Source organism: Lepidochelys kempii, chromosome 5 (assembly GCF_965140285.1).
Source record: "Lepidochelys kempii isolate rLepKem1 chromosome 5, rLepKem1.hap1, whole genome shotgun sequence".
Classification (NCBI taxonomy): domain Eukaryota; kingdom Metazoa; phylum Chordata; order Testudines; family Cheloniidae; genus Lepidochelys; species Lepidochelys kempii.
In genome coordinates this window covers 105,640,293-105,657,951 of record NC_136384.1, presented here as the reverse complement: position 1 = coordinate 105,657,951, position 17,659 = coordinate 105,640,293, and the positions used below count along the sequence as shown (strand labels likewise).

Genomic DNA, 17,659 nt, shown 5'->3' with positions numbered 1-17,659 from the left:
GTTTGAACAGCTGCAGGAAGGGACTTACTTCCCAGACCAGAAAATAACTGTTGGGGATGTTGAAATGCCTATAGTTATCCTTGGGAACCCAGCCTACCCCTTAATGCCATAGCTCATGAAGCCATACAGAGACAGCCTGGACAGTAGTCAGGAGCTGTTCAGCTACAGGCTAAGCAAGTGCAAAATGGTGGTAGAATGTGCATTTGGACATTTAAAAGCGACTGGCGCAGTTTACTGACTCAGTTAGACTTCAGCAAAACCAATATTCCCATTGTTATTACTGCTTGCTTTGTGCTCCACAATATCTGTGAGAGTAAGGGGGAGACGTTTATGGCAGGGTGGGAGGTTGAGACAAATAGCCTGGCCACTGATTACACACAGCCAGACACCAGGGTGGTCAGAAGAGCACAGCAGGGCACGCTGCGCATCAGAGAAGCTTTGAAAACCAGTTTCATGACTGGCCAGGCTACGGTGTGACAGTTCTGTTTGTTTCTCCTTGACAAAAACCCGCCCCCTTGGTTCACTCTACTTCCCTGTAAGCCAACCAACCTCCCCCCTTTGATCACTGCTTGCTGAGACAATAAAGTCATTGTTGTTTCAGATTCATGCATTCTTTATTAATTTGTCACACAAATAGGGGGATAACTGCCAAGGTAGCCCGGGAGGCGTGTGGGAGGAGGGAAGCACCGGGTAGGGTGGTGGAGGACGGGAGGAGGGAAGGACAAGGCCACACTGCACTTCAAAACTTATTGAATGGCAGCTTTCTGTTGCTTGGGCAGTCCTCTGGGGTGGAGTGGTTGGGTGCCCAGAGCCACCCCCTCCACCCCACTGCGTTCTTGGGCATCTGGGTGAGGAGGCTATGGAACTTCAGTGCGGGAGGACTGCATTAGCTCAGAGAACATTTCATCGCGAGTGCAGTTTTTTTGCCTTCTTATCCGCACTAGCCTCTGGGACGGAGATGATAAGGAGAGCATTGAAACTTTTGCAGCTGCAGGAGGAAAAAAAGGGAGAGTAGTATTTAAAAAGACACATTGTAGAGAACAATGGGTAGACTCTTTCACGGTGAACCAAGCTGTTAACATTACATAGCACATATGCTTTCGGTGCAAGGTTGCCGTCGCCCCCCCCCCCACACACACACACAATTCTCTGGGATAATCGCTTCACCCGTCCACCCACCGCATGGCTAACAGAGGGGATGATTTCTTTTCAGCCACAGGCAAACAGCCCAGCCACCTCTGAATGTCCCCTTAATAAAATTCCCCTATTTCAACCATGTTTGACCATGAATGGTATCAGTCTCCTGAGGATAACAGAGAGATAAAGAACGGATGTTGCTTGAATGTTGCTTGAGCAAACACTGGGACCATATGCTGCCATGCTTTGTTATGCAATGATTCCAGACTACGTGCTACTGGCCTGACATGGTAAAGTGTCCTACCATGGAGGATAGAATAAGGCTGCCCTCCCAGAAACCTTTTGCAAAGGCTTTGGAAGTACCTCCAGGAGAGCTTCATTGAGATGCTGCGAATGCATCCCAAGTCTTCAGGGCAAATTAATCATTAAACACGCTTTTTTTTAAACCATGTATTATATTTACAAAGGTACACTCACTAGAGGTGCCTTCTCCACCTTCAAGGTCCGGGAGCCACCTTGGGTGGGTTGGGAGGGTATTGGCTCCAGGGTGATAAATAGTTCCTGGCAGTCGGGGAGAACGGTTTCATCCTCATCATCATCATCTTCCTCATCCCCCAAATCCTCATCCCTGTTGCGTGAGACTCCCCCCTTGCAGGAGTCCATGTACAGGGTGGGGTAGTGGTAGGGGCACCACCTAGAATTGCATGCAGCTCATCATAGAAGCAGCATGTCTGGGGGTCTGACCCAGAGCAGCCGTTTGCCTCTTTGGATTTTTGATAGACTTGCCTGAGCTCCTTAAGTTTCATGCTGCACTGCTGCGGGTCCCTGTTATAGCCTCTGTCCTTCATGCTCTTGGAAATTTTTTCAAATATTTTAGCATTTCGCCTATTGGAACAGAGTTCTGCTAGCACGGATTCATCTCCCCATACAGCGATCAGATCCAGTACCTCCCACTCGGTCCATGCTGGAGCTCTTTTGCGATTCTGGGACTGCATGGTCACCTGTTCTGATGAGCTCTGCATGGTCACCTCTGCTGATGACCTCACCACGCTGGCCAAAGAGGAAATGAAATTCAAAAGTTCCCTGTGCTTTTCCTATGTACCTGGCTAGTGCATCTGAGTTGAGAGTGCTGTCCAGAGCGGTCACAGTGGAGCATTCTGGGATAGCTCCCGGAGGCCAGTACCGTCGAATTGCGTCCACACAACCTCAAATTCAACCCGGTGATGTCGATTTCAGCACTAATCCCCTTGTCAGGGGGAGTACAGAAATCTATTTTAAGAGCCCATTAAGTCAGCAAAAATGGCTTTGTCGTGTGGATGGGTGCAGGGTTAAATAGATCTAACACTGCTAAATTCAACCTAAACTCATAGTGTAGACCAGGGCTAAAACTGATTGAGGTACTCAGTATAGAAGTAAGAGTTTTTTGTCTTAAATTGGTTGTAAACTCAGCTGAATTATGATGTGATAATAGAAGCAATGGTACTCACTCCACACCCTTAATAAAGGGAGAGAATCATGCTGAGAAAGGTTCCTTAAACGTTCTGAACAGACGTTCCTCTCTTTAGGATTTGGTAGTCTAAGTGAATTAACTAGACAAAACTCTTTTTTCCCCCTTGCTTTTCTTGCTGTAGTCTTGCCATCAAGAAAACTGTTTTTTGTTGATTCAGACAAAAGAGAAGCAAGTAATATGTACGCAGAGGAAATCAGAACTGTATCCAAAATTACCAAAGAATTCTATATATTTAATTAACATGACAACATGAAGATAAAAATCATACTAGTCTATTTTATTTGGCCTCTGTGTGTGGTTGCATCGTCTTAGATTCTCTTATTCACCATTGGCTATATTTTGTGTCCATTAAGCCCCTTTTGGTCACACTTCCCCCCCCCCCCCCCAGTTGTTAAATTCACTGTTAAATTCAGTGTGAATTTCAGCAATTAATGTAAGGGAATCCAGGGGGAACTAAATTGATCAAACATACATGTATGGGTGGAAGGGGTACATTTTACAACTTTAAACTCTCCTTGCACTCTTTCATAGCCATACCACAGCCCGTCTTGTGCAACAACACAGGGCAGTACAGGAGCGTAAGGCATGCCCTTACATCAGTGAGCCAACTACCCACATAAGTGAGGGGGGGGGAGGCGTCCTTCACGCTCCCAATCCTGTGCAGATGGACAGAGAATGGGTAGAGTCTTGGCTTTGCCTCCAGCAATGCACCAAGCAGCATAGCTCTGCCAGAGCACTGGAGGATAAACATTGCATCAGGGTAGGGCTGGTACAAAGTATGTCTCCCTCAGAGCAGAAGGCTAACTGACAGAAGGCTAACTGACGGGCAGACTGCAACTCTGAGAGTCACAGCTTATCACCCAGGGTGTTCTTGGGGCAATGCAACAATGTGCTGCCTCATATGCAGGGCACTTGTTAAAGCTACAAGTTAGCCCTTAAATTCACTTGTAAATTTGGCCTTATGAATTTAATAGCACATGTTTTGGAGGGAGAGGAAAATGTTAATTAATAAATGTTAGAAATCTCTAAAAATTACCCAACATCTCAGGATTTCCAGGGCTAGAAAGAAATTATGTATCCCGCTGAAAGATCAATTTTCACCGGTGTTAAATTCCTATGTCTGTTTTCTTTGTTTCTGAAAGCTCACGAGATACCTAACTTTAAACCCATCGTGGTTGCAGGGTTGGATATTGCTCATCCTGGAACTGGCTTTAATCAGTTTTAATGGGAGGCATTGCATTTTTAGGAGACAGAAAGAAACATTTCTTTGGCGGGTTGATTTTTTGTTTAAATGGCAGCTGTGTGAATCTGCTCAGAGGCTTGGAATGTTAACTTAAATCCTTTTGAACCCAGTGGAGTTTTGCCAGAACAAGTAAGGACTGAATAAAAACTTAGCAAGGAGCTCCAGATTTGAGCCATAGTAACTAACATACTTCTAGGGAAAAAATGGAGGGACTCTAAAAAAGAAAAAAAAAGAAAGAAAGAAAAAGATCTGTGATGTTGCAGGGCACTATAAAGATTTTAGTACCCATTGTAAGTAATAGGGTCATTGCAGCTTCCAAGCAATAAAATCTTTGTAGCTCCCCACATTATCATGATGACACACTATATTTTTGGTATTTGGGAATAGTTTCAATTATGTGACCTGTTGATAGCAACTAATAAAGTATTTTTCTAGTTCCACCCATTTTTATAGATCATGCTCTATAGATCTAAGATGAGCTATTTCTTTTAAAGCAGAAAAGAGTATTTAATATTTTATTGGAGAAAGATTTAGGATTACCTTACTTGTCAAGAGACCTTTTAAAGATAATTTCTGACATTTTATTGCCTAGTTGCGTAAAACCGGATAAAAATCTTTTGTAAGGTAGGGCAAGTCTTAGTTACTCTATAAGAAAATCTCATCCATTTAGCCTTTTTTTAATGAAAAAAAAATGTGTTACACTAAACTTCCCTGTAACCAGGTTAGATGAAAGTCTTTTCTCGAGCTTGTAAGTAAAATTCAGAAATATATCTAGCATCTGCAACCTCCTGGGATGTAATTGATTGTGGCATCATTTTGTAGATGATGACCAAAAGGGAATGTGATATTAATACAAAAATGTTTTCTTCAGCAGCAAAAGACTCTTTGAACTTAACCTTGTGTCCTCCATTTATTCCATGATTAGAAGGCATTAAATGTTTTGATGAGCTGTCATTTCGTAATTTATGTAAGTTATGTATCCTCATTGTAAAACACCATTTCTTGAATCTCCTGTTGTCATGGTTACTCTTCTTGCCATTGGCCAACTAACATTTAACCTTTTTTCCCTTCTTTGCTGCATTAAAATGGAGCAGTAAACCTGACAGGTGAGAAGTGAGAACAATTGCCCTCCATTTACACCAAAAAAGAAAAAAGAAAAAATACAGACAGTTTATCATGATGATGATTTAAAACAGCATTTCTGTCAGTCTATCTTATCTTGGACAGATACATATAAAATATAAAGACAGCCTGATAGTGCTCTAGATATTTTATAGTGTTTACAACACTGAAAAGACATGAGGCACTTATAGCAGTGTTTTGTCTTTTAACTAAAAAAAACTTTTTTTTTAATCTTATATTTTCCTCAGTTACAATTTCAGGTGATAGTACAAATCAATTTATGAGAGTTCTTTGGTCAAGTTTAAAATGGTGTTCACGTCTCAAAATGGAGCTTCAGAAGAATTGGGAAATTATGTATTATAATGGGTTAATGCACTTTTAACAACCTGGACACAATCCTGGCTTACAGTAGGTCACAAGTAAAATAAATCGATGATCTCATCCTAGTCCTTAGAGGGTAGTTCTCGGCATCATAAATCCTTTTGAACCAACGCAATCTGATACAATTACTATTGCATTCTCTGGTCTGGAGAGAGACAAAATTAGAATAACTCTAATTAAAACAAAGTACATCGTTCTACAGTAAGTGCCTCAAACGCTGCAGTTTTAGAGTTACTGTAGCATCTGAGGCTATTTATGTTTACTCTAACATTTGAGGCGATTGTGGGATACTATAGTGCTTTTTAATATAGAAATGGCAGTTGTACAGGTCAGAGTTGATATGCCCTAGAAGACCTATATGTAGAAAAATGCAAATTGTGTCTGCCTCTAGGCAGTTCTCCTAGTCCTTCACTTTTAAGAGCACCAGATATAAATAAAGATGCTTCTTAACAATTAAAAAAAATGGAATACACTTCCATTCAACCTTCCAAATCAAGGTTAAAAAACATTAATGGATTTGGTATTAAATTTCGATAAATTTTGTCTATGTAATGAATTAACAGTTCAACCGCCCAAATTTGCAGATTAAAATCAAGTAACTAAATGTCTTGCTGCCCATTTTATATACTCAGTTTCCATTTGCTCTTGCAGATAAAGGTTTTGCATGTTAAAAAAAAATAAAAAAAAAATCCCATGCCTTTTGAAGCTGGATTGAGGTCCTCTAGGAAATTTAGCCCAGTGACATTTACTTAACTGAATGTTCATGAAAATGTGTTTTACCCCCTTTTTCAATGAAAGTATCTTTTTTTTTAATGAAACTGCATGTCTAAAAATACTAGAAGTGAGGGCCTGGCAGCCATGGAGCTCTTCTGGAAGCATATATTGGGGTGGTTATAGGGTAGAATGTTCTGTGTCTGCCCACTGAAAGCGTTGCATAGCACTTGTTGTTTTAAATTTTGGATGTCACCTAAATGATGCACTGATGGTCACCAAATACTTTATTAAATAAATAAAAGGTGTAGAACTTGTGGAGTTTGAGACCTTTTACATTAATTCCTAGGACCTCAATTTTGACACCCATGCTTATTGTCCATCAATCCAGGAGTTTAGAATGGCACACATCACCCTGGCCTCTGAACTATGCTGACTAGTACCAACTTGTAAATAGACCCATTGATTTCTTGAAGCAAAATGTTCAAGAGTGTGGGTCCCTGTGCAGTTTTTTATTTCATAAAGTTGAAAGAGATTTCATTGGGGCTACTCACTGAGGGAGATACTACTAGTGGATGACATTCTGGCAAAATGTCCATGGACTTCACTTGCACCAGCTTTTCTCCCAGTATGACTAAGGATGGCAGAATCTGACTTTATAATTTTATCTGTGACACCGATCTGTGGTCTGTTTGGTTGAACCTGACAATTTAAGAAGACTGGTTCCTGAACGGTCCTAGACGTCTATTCACATGAACTGTTTCCCGACAAGTTTTACCTTTCTTTAGGTCTGTGGGAGTCTAACTGGGGCTCAATCAATTTTGTGGGGCTTGTAGTACATACAGAGCATTTTAATACCCAGCCAGCTTGACAAGCAGAAGGACAAATGAGTGGCAAAACAAACCATTTAGGACTCAGGTACCAGATTACAAGGTTTTGGATAAATCACCTTGAAGGGGGCACAACTTTCCAGTGGCAGTGCAGTATATGCTCATGCAGGGAGTTCCAGGCTCTGTGGGTTGGCAGGAGCTAGGATTAATTGGGGATAATACAGTCAACACCTAGAGAAAGCACATTCCTTTCAAGTGACTCTTTGTTATCAACAAAGTTGTGGGTCCAGAGTGAACAAAGACTCCCCAGGATTGCCACACCTGTTGCCTTTGTGGCTTAGGGGAGTGACATTGAAGAATGAGGGGTAGACTGAAGGAATCCCTTCTTCATCCTTCTCAAAACAATTAAAAAAACTAGTTTCTGTACCCTCACTGAAGGGAGGAGGAGCCATATTGCGGGTTTATCTGGAGTATAAATTCAAGAGTCTTGCATCAAAACTCTGGAATTATTTGATTTTCACAATCTGATCCTGGAAGTCTTCTGTGTATTTAACTTCCACTGAAGTTAACAGAGGTTCCATGCTTCAAGAGCTTGTGGGATTAAGACACAATTTACACAGCACATAAAGGCAACCAGAGGGGAAATTTTGTCTTGCTGAACGAGTTGTGTATCTTCAATATTAAAAAAAAGCAAAAGAAATTGCCCACTGTCATCCACAATAGAGGTAACCACAGTCCATAGCTAAAATTGATAGGATTCCCTCCTACCTTATCACTCTTCTCTTTCCCATCATATCATGTCCTAATCAATGTTACCACTCACTGCTCTGCCTATAATACCTGGACAGAGAAGAAGTGACTTTAAACTGTTTTAAGAGGGAGCAGAGCAGGTTCATACAGGTTTTAGCACCACCACAGCAAAACTTAATCAGGAAAATGGCCCAAGAGTGTGATGTCAAATAAAATGCAGGACACTTGAGAGAAGTGTAGCTGTAATAATTCTTACAGCTACCTCTCCTCTCTTTCTTGAAATTTAACTTTTTGCCACCTTCATCCTCACTTCTTCTCAAAAAAAAAAATTGAATGAAAATGCAAATCAATAGGTATCCTGGAAGCTAATACAGTTCTCCTTGGCTGGCCTCAGAGAATGGAACTCACAGACACTAGGAGCCCATTCTGACAGGAGACCCATAAGAGCTAGAAAGCACAAAGATGCCACATTTCTGAGACAAAAAGGACCTACAGGGCTTTTTCTGTCTCTTCTTCCCATTGCATTTATGGAGAGCACCAAAATTCCATTGAAAGTCAATGGCAGTTAGGTACCTAACTCCCTTAGGCATTTTTTTGAAAACCCTATGCCTAATTTGATCAGAAGCACCTAAATTGAATATGGGCTCTGTGACCATGGAAAGGATTGGGGCCATGGGTGTTCTGTGACTCACCCTATTACAAAGCTGAAATATTGAGACCTGAGCTCTTACTTCCTAGAAAGTGAAAGTAACAGTGTATTGTTATCAGCAACCTTGGAAGTGCCTAATGAATAAAAACTCTTCATAAATAAAACAGTACAGAGCTGTGTATATTAAAACATGATGAGAGCAAATATAGCATCTTCATATGTTATTCAAAATTACATAACGAAAATTTAAACAAATATATTTAATAAAACTGGTAGGTAGCTAGCTTTTAAGACAGAGACAAAGTGAATTTCCTGAAGTTTCCCATTTATAGCCTGTAACAGTTAATTATTCTAGTCCCTTGAATGATGAACTAGAGGATCAGGCTACTGCTGAAGGCAATTACTCCAACCCAATGTTTTCCTGTTTAAATTTCCTTTAACAATGTAAATTGTAGCTGTCTTAACCACCATGATATACACAATTGTTTTATCTTATGCTTTGGGTAGTGAATACTCTTAAAAAGAAGCAGGATCAAATGATCAAATAGGTCAGACAAGTATATTTGTGTAGTTAACACTTAGGATCTTATGGGTGTTTGTGTTTATTTTATCCTTGCAGGAAGAGGGCTGAATCCGACTCTAGAAAAAGCAGCATACCCAACAGCAAGGAAATTCCTTCTCATCATCCCACAGATCCAGTGGAGCTGCGACGCCTTAACTTTCAAACTCCAGGTAAGACACAGAACGCCCCCATTTACAGCGCTGTGACCGTTCAAGGTTTTCAACAATATTTCTTTAAACAGCATTGCTACTAGAGAACTGCGTTGTTAAATGTTGAATTCTTTAGTTTTTACCAAGTTCTTTATATTGATTGATGATGAGATTTTGCAGTGTATGTCTTACTAATAGTTTTGTGAATAATTTCTTCTAACTTCTGCAGTTTAAGAAAAATACCCTATTGAACATAAATAAGTCATTCCACTAATGGAAACTCTATCAACTTAAGCTCATTTTTTCCTAGAAATGATTTACATACTCTTGTTACAAGTAACAGTGAAGAATACTAAAAAAGATAGGGGGCTGGGAAATTATTTTCCCCCAATTTATTAATTGTGTGCATTTGACAATACTTTGTGTACGAATATTCCCTCTTTCCACTGCAGAGTCAGGTAGTCAGTTTCCCTTGTTTTTGTATGTGTCTTTCACATGGCAACAGAAAAGAGGAAAACAATTTTTAACATAGGAAAATGTAACTGTAAGAGAACAAAAATTGGCTGCAAGTCTCTGGAGCAGGTGTTTTCCCTGAAACTACTTTTAGCTATTTTTTTTTAATTGACTAGATTTCCAGTTGACAGTGTCCCTTTCAGGACACTGGTTTACTAAAACTGGTTTACTAAAACGGTGAGAACCCTTTAATGGTGAAGGGTATTGCTTATAGGAATCATGCATACGTCTCATATTCACTGTGCACAACACTGCAGTCTTTTAAGTGTCCGGGCCATGAACCTTGCGGATGTGCAAAATAAAAAGGCACGGTTCGCTGGAAAAATACTCTTGTCTTCTAAAACAGGAGCAGTGTGTGAGGTCGAAAAGGTATATTAATATATAACTATTCCTGAGATATAGGAATGGCATGTTGCAGAATATTTTTAAACCTGCTTTACATATACTTTCCTCTTTTTAGTATGTTTAATCTTGTTTTCTTAATGGGAGTAACTTTGACAGCCAAGGACAGGATAAGAAGAAAATAATGTGAGTGGCATTGGAATTTTTATCACCCTTATATGAATGGGTTGATATTTTGTCTTTGGAATTTTCTTAATTTGATGGTGATACGATTTCGTAGACTTTTTTTTAATCACAGTATGATTTAAATGAAGCCCCAAGCTTAATTCTGATTGATTTACCCATAATAGTGTACAAAAATCAGTGCTAGCACTATAAATTCTGTAGTGTGAGACATGAACACAAAATCATGCCTTCAGCAGCTACTAGTGAACTCCCTGACTAAGATCCTACGTTTATTAAGCTTCCTGCTACAACACATCTTAGTCCTCTCTGGTAACTGTGGAAGGGGAGGAACTATATAGCCACTTTTTTAATGTACTTTTATGCATTTAAATGCATAAAATTAGGAAATCAAATAGAGATTCTCAGAGATTTACTAAACCACACAATACGCGCACACAATTTATCTCAAAAGAGTTAACTGAAGTCTTAGTTCTGACCTATGACTTATTAACACTTTGTGATTTATCCATCATCTTTACTACATTCAAAAAACAGTTAATGCAAAGGCCAGATTTTGTATACAAATGAACAAAAGTCAAAAAAAGAAAAAGTTGTGGTTCTTACAGATTAAGTCCAATCATATATGTTCTAAAACAGATTGCCAAATTCATAGCTCCCATAGGCATAACGGGCAGTGTGGATGATTTAATATTACTTCATACAGTTTTTTTTTTTTTACTTTTGTGTATTTAAATTTGCAGCCGTATCCTTGCATTTATGTTCATTTTTTGTCATATTTTAAAATAAAGTAGGGAAGAGGCTGCTCGTGCTTAATAATATTAGAATTTAATGCTGTACATTAGCTCTTGTAGACACTATAGTTTTACTTCATTGCTCTGGAAAGAACTGGAGGTGTGTGAATTTGGACCTTTCTTTGCAACAGCTGTTGGTGTGAGATAGTTTTCAGTGAACTTGGCTGTGAAGCCGCAATTCATTGATATTATTATTGGCAACAAACCCTTTTTGTACAACGAAAGTCTGATTTTCAGGCACTTGTGGCTTGCAAATGAAATTATTATTATTTCTATTGTGGTAGCACCATGGACCCGCAATCCAGGATCAGGAGCCCATTGTGTTAAGCACCATACAAACAAGTAGCAAAAGAGACAGTTTCTGCGCTTGGCAGTTTGTCTTGTCCAGGATTTAAAAGCATGTTAGAAGGTGTCACTAACATATTCTAAGGGTGAGATCCTGGCCCTGCTGAAGTCAGTGGCACTATTCCCATGTGGATGCATAAGCTCTTGTTTAATTCCCATTGGCTTTAATGGAGCTATGATTTCACCATAAGGATATGTGTGCACAGCAAGTGAAGGAGCAATTATAGCATAGGTAGGCATACCTGTGCTAGCTTTAATCTAGCTAGCATCGATAATAATAGGAGTGTAGGCATTGTGGCATGGGCTAGCAACCTATTAACAACACACTTTTAAATTCTAATCCAACACAAAGCCAGCAAGAAAAAATAAAAAGAGGCCCTTTGTTCATGGGAACCACATTTTTTTCCCTTCCACATTTTTACCTTAAGAAAAAGGGCAGTAGTGTGTGGGGTGGAGGATTGTGTTGTGTGTATTTTATTGATGCATTTACAATCGCCCTCATACAAATGTCTTGTCTACACTATACAATTTTATCCTGTCTGAACACAGTTACCAACAATTCTATTAAATGACACAGTGTTGAACATGTTTTAGCAGTCAGTATGCACCAGGACAATAAGACTCCAGGAGGGTAGAGGCTGCGAAGAGGGGTTTTATTTATTTAGATTGTTGGAGCACCCACTTTGTGTTGGGTGCTTTCCAGACATAGATGAATACAAAATCTCTGCCACTGAAAGAGTACCATCAAAAATAGTAATTTTGTTTCCCAATGAACTGATACTGTGGGGCAATGCAGGAGACAATTTGAACTTAAATTGAAATGTTTAGATCACTAATCTCTTCTTTAATATGGCTATTAATGGGGGCAGAGAGCTAAAATAAATTAGACAACGTGAGGCAGAGCATCATTAAAAACCCCCAGTGTTTAAGGGGCAGACACATGCCTGTCAAAATAGAAATTTAGTAGATATGCTTCCACTGGAAGATGATAATGGAGTGTGTATCGGAATCCCCTGTATTCATAATAATAACAAACCTTGATAAAGGGTAATGGGTGACAGATGCTTTGACTGTTTGAAAGACTCAAAAACAACCACTTGTCAGATGCCCAAGACACAAGTTTGCCAAAAAAAATGTATTTTTAATCTTAAACCACAAATTTATTTTGTCTAAGGGAGGGTCAAGTGGGATGTGAATGTAAAGGTTTCACCCTATTGGATTAAAATGCATTTGAATTGCATACCATATGAGTAAAAGCCCCTTTAATGTATCTGGTTTAAAATATCCATTTGAAAGAAACTATGTGGATTGTGGATAGTATTTTATCTTCTAGTTCAACATCAAGGCTTTCTTATTTTATTAATGATCAAGTTGAACTGGTGATGAAAATACTAAAACAATATGAAGACACCATATGAATCTAAATTCAGAATTGCCAGAACAATAAAGCTTTTACTTTCCTATCACTTTCCTTCATGTTTTACCAATAAAGAATAGTGGTGTTAGGATAATTCTTATTTTATTCTGAACAGAGGATCAGATTCATCTCTGGCTTCACTCCATTGCAACAAGCAGTTACACCATGGATAAATTTGGCACTGTGTCTTAACAAAAGGGAATAGCCCACAGTTCTACATCTGAGAAGAAGATCCTGTCTCCATATGTGCTTTCCATACAAATGTACATTTGTTAGATAGGCCCATATGCCAGCAAGTGGGTCACATCTGTGCCAAGTTTTCTTTGAGTCAATATGAAAATGCCCAATCTCCCAACAGCATAAGGGATTTCAGTTTATAAGTCTATCATTTTCTAAAGGTGGAGGGGCAGGGGTGAAGGAGAGCCATAGTCTTGCTATACAGCAAGTTTACTAGAAAATATGGCATTAAAATCATTAACCTTGAAAGAAAATGTTATAGGTCACTAAGCCACATGGACAAACACTGGTGGGGGGTGAGGGTAGGAACAATAATTACCTCTTCACAAAAGATTTCATCGAATGAAATCTACAGGAAGGAGAAGCTCTGACATACGCAGAGTAAAGTGACTGATTTGAAATTGTTTGAAATGTTCTGAGACCCAAGACTCAGAAAAAGACTCCAATCTGCTTGTCAGCTGAGGAACAGGATTGATTTATTCCTGACAAGTCACTTTTTGTTTTTCATTTAAGTACAAAATGTGTCACACTCATAAATAATTTGTGTAATTGGACACCAATTAAACAATTATCTCATTATAGCACATAAGTTAAATAAAAAGATGCTTGAAATTCAAGGAAAATAAATAAAATTATAACAGCTTTGAATTCAAAGATTTACTCATATTTATGAAAGTAATTCTTCACCATATACTTGTGGGGAGAGTTATTTAAGGAAGCTGCACTAGTCTGTTTCCAAGATGAAGCAAAACAAAATAAAATAGGTCAGCTGGAAAATAGCAAATTAAACACAAGGGGAAAAGTTGATGTTTGGATTTATACATCTGACTTGCAAGTTAGCAGGGCTATCTTCTCATTGTATACATGCAATTCCTATTCATATTCATGAGAGTTATGTCAACACTAAAGGGAGAATACAGGCTTATCTACTTAGGGACACTGACCAGAATAGCTTGCATTTGGACACCCTTTTCCAAAATGAAAGTCGCTTTAATTCCAGAATCATTGCTCCGCTTTGGGAGTACACTAATTATTCTGGAATAGAGTTTATTTTATTCCAGAATAGAGTGTCCACACAAGGAGCTATTGTGGAACAGCTACTGGAATACTTTGAAATAGCTATTCTGGTTAATTTCTCCACGTAGACAAACGCTGAACCTACTCCGTGAAGTTTATTTTCATTGTAGTGACTGTTAATAAAGAATACAAGTAATTCCAGTATCCGCTATACTAAGCATACCCTCCTGGAGTTCTGATGGAAGCCAAATTCCCATTGATCCCAGACCAGTATTGTTGGGCCTTTAATCTGTTGCACATGCTGTACACAAGTTTTGCATTTGTGTTTTTAAAAGTTTTTGACAGGAGAAAGTGCCATTTTTGTTGGTTCTTCGGTTGACAGAAAAGTCTCCTTATGAATTTTTTTGTTTTTCTATAGTATTATATCAAATACATATTGCAATAAATGTGTCTTTAATTATCACAGATTATTAGTTTGATGTGGGCCTATAATATAATTAATTTAATAAAGGTTTTTGTGTAAAGATTATATGTCAGATTTCCAATATGTCTGTTTTTTAAAAGCAACTATTGTGTGTTGTAACAGCTCAGTGTTCTATGTAATCTCTAATTTATTGTTTATTTATGAGGGGCTTGTAAACATGGAGCTGCATTCACATCTTGAGCAAGTTTCAAACCAAATGTGTGTTCCCTAATGATATTAAAGCCACAAAAACACCTTGATATTCTGTCTCATAAATACACAAAAGCAAGAAAATAACAAATGAAAGGCTCCTTTTGTATTTCTTACTCATTTATAGTAAAATTCACCACAATGCAGAGACCTACATAAGGCCAGGTGCCCGGTTACATTCCACATTAAGGGTGAAATGCTAGCCCCATTGCAGTCAAGGTCAAAATCTCCACTGACTTCAGTGGGATCAGGATTTAAGTGTGGATTAAGTGATTGATGCAGAGGTCCTTTCACCTGCGCTCTGCACTGTGGTGAATTTTGCCCTTACTCTCCCTATTGTGCCTAAGTATTGTAGCCCATATAGTATATCATGTTCTTCTGAATTAGTGGTACATTTACAGGAAGACAAGCAGAAGATATTTCCACATATTATTGGAACCACAAGCTCTTGTTTAATTCTTTTTGGGGGGACACTATTGTGCAGTATAAAATCAGTCACTTTTTGTAATCTTCCGCAGTACATAGGCACAAGGGCTGGTTATGGATGGAAATTCAGGTGTAACTTTGCATGATATTGTCTTCATTGATTTGGGTCAGGTCTTTAATGTTATTTTAACATTTTTGTGTGCTTTAATTTCTTATCTTTTTTTTTCATTTGAATAAAAAAGCAAAGCAAAGCATGTCATTGGCATGTTGTTCTTTTTGACCTACGAAGCATGTCAGAGGGCCTGTTCAGATGTAGTTGCATTTTGTCTATTAGTTTTAATATATGTTCATAGCATATGTGGAATGATATGAATGTGTATCAGCAAAAGTATGCATTCTGTATTGTAGAGCCATAAAAATAAGTCTGATCAGCTACATTTTGTGTAGTGGTCTGAGAGTCAAGTTCTGCCCTAGGTGCACACAAGCCACGTTGACCTCAATAGGAGCCTCCCACATGCACCAGGGTCAGAATATGGCCTTAATATGCACCTGTAGCATATACCATAGTATCTCTTTAAGAATTGTGGATGCATATCAACAAGAGTACGGTATAATAAGAGTATAATACGGATGCATAGAATGAGTACATAGCAAAAGCCCTTCAAAAATGAAAAAGTAATTATTTGCCACCTCAGTATTGTGTCTGTTGTGTCTTTAAAAATAATAGCCCTACCAAATGCTGTTACTTTTCTTTATAAGCTGACTGTAAAATAATAGTTAAAGAATTTTAACTATTGTTCAATTATAGGATCATAAAATGAGTCCTGGCAGAAGGGGTTTATGCTCAAGTAAGAGCCAGCCAATTAATTTTAAAAATTATCTGTAAGTTTCCTGCTTAGAAAAGTTTTATGCCAAGTTTCACTCTGCACCAAATGTTTACTACAAAATCACCCCTTAGAAATGTATGGTGAGAAATGTAAATGGCAGTAGGTGCTCAACTTTAAAAGTGTTAATGGGTACCTCTCTAATGATGGTTATAAATAAGACCAGTTAAAAAAGGACTAACTATGATTTGATTAATCAAATAGCCTAATAATGTATCCACAATTTCTGACTCTTTAAAATGACTAAATACCCTTCCCACTGAGCTAAGTATTGAGATCCAAGTTCATGGTGCTGTTGAAAAGGGCAGGTTCACTAATTAACAAAGACAACCCACCTTCTTGTTTACAGTAGAGAGATTGGACCTCTGGATATTTTCTTCTGAGTATGGTTTCCAGACAATGGTTTTGTGCATGTCAGAATTGTACATGTGCGTGCGTGTGTATGATTGATTGTTTATGATGGCCTTCTACTACTGTTACTAATTTGTTTCCCGTTTCCAACTGGCTTTACTTTTTACAGCTTTGAGCAGTAATTCAGTCCCCTACGCTTCCCTGATTGGCTCTGTGTCCTCCCTCTCTAGCCAAACTACCACTCAGTCCTTATATGATAATAACTCTCTCCCACGATTCGCTCGAAAAGGTCTAAACATCTTTGTCTCTATTATTTTCTTTGTTCAAGCACTGTTTTAGATGTACATCAGTCCACCTCCATTTCTGGATAAGTCTAGAATTTTCTTGTGCCTTTTCACTCCCATACTTTTCATTGGGGTGCTTGATCTGGATCAAATCAGTTTAATTAGAAAAATGTCACCCACCCTTTCAAAAATGAATGTAACATAGCCCTTAATTTGACAACTGAGAAAATGGGAGACTCCAGAACTGATATAGATAAATAGAGTTTGGGCTACTAATTTTGTACCTGTAACTTCCAAGAAATATCCCCAATATTCCTGGATACTCCCGTTTAATAACATGTTCAGTTGACTGGCAGCATGTCATACTATCTATAAAAAAACCTTATAGTGGCAGAATTATTGTGCAGGTAACATTTGACTAAATGAATGCAGCATTTCTGTGTAATGTACAAGGCTCAAATGATTAGGATCAGTGCTGCTGGTCCTTCCTATGTACTGAAGTTTATTAATTGGTGACTGAAATACCGCACAATCATTTAATGACGTGACCATATCATAATCCCATGGTCATTGAGCGGTGCGGTAGCAAATGCAAGTTAGGTATCCCACAGAACACTCCTGAGATTCATGGTGACAAAACAAACTGAATTGTACAACATGGCTTCCACTTTGAGCCCCCTGTAGTCATCATTGTTTTCTTTTGTAATTTCAACAGATCCTGGGGTTCACTAGTTTAAATTTTCTAGCCAGCTGTGGTTTCTCCCTGCAAGTGGTTATATACAGTATTTTGTTCTAGGCCTGGTAAAAGTAAACCTGAAGAAATAAATGCAAACCATTTGGGGACAGGTCATCAAAACTAATTGGCTGGAAAAAAATGGCCACAAGGAGTAGGCTGGCAAATCTTCAGCTGGCAGGCTGTGCTAGTTGGCCCCACATCTCTTTCTGCCTTTTTTTTCTCCCCTTTCCTCCTTTCTTCTCCTCCCTATCCCCATCTTTTTTCCTATCTCTCTTTCACTTTCTCTTTCGTTCTGTATCTTCATCAATAGACAAAGATGTTTACACCTGAAGTAGATTGTAGGTACTTTTGGGGGTTGATAATGGGGTTTGGGGGTACGATCATTTTAAGGTACTAGTGCAGCCAGATACGTG

At 38.6% G+C, this 17,659-nt stretch overlaps 1 protein-coding gene across 43 annotated transcripts in view; it reads left to right on the top strand.

Annotated features, from left to right (window-relative positions):
* Positions 1–17,659, top strand: part of PTPRD (protein tyrosine phosphatase receptor type D) — a 624,822-nt gene that overhangs the window by 507,231 nt on the left and 99,932 nt on the right. For 22 of the 43 annotated variants that reach the window (XR_013635846.1, XM_073345345.2, XM_078852921.1 and 19 more), the window contains 3 exons: positions 4,982–4,996; positions 8,953–9,065; positions 16,396–16,515. Coding sequence is in view for 42 of the 43 variants with exons in the window: in XM_073345345.2 (XP_073201446.1) it covers positions 4,982–4,996; positions 8,953–9,065; positions 16,396–16,515 (248 nt within the window). In the remaining variant the exon portion in view is untranslated. The remainder of the gene's footprint in view (positions 1–4,981; positions 4,997–8,952; positions 9,066–16,395; positions 16,516–17,659) is intronic. The other 21 variants (XM_078852935.1, XM_078852916.1, XM_078852914.1 and 18 more) reach the window with 5 other exon arrangements.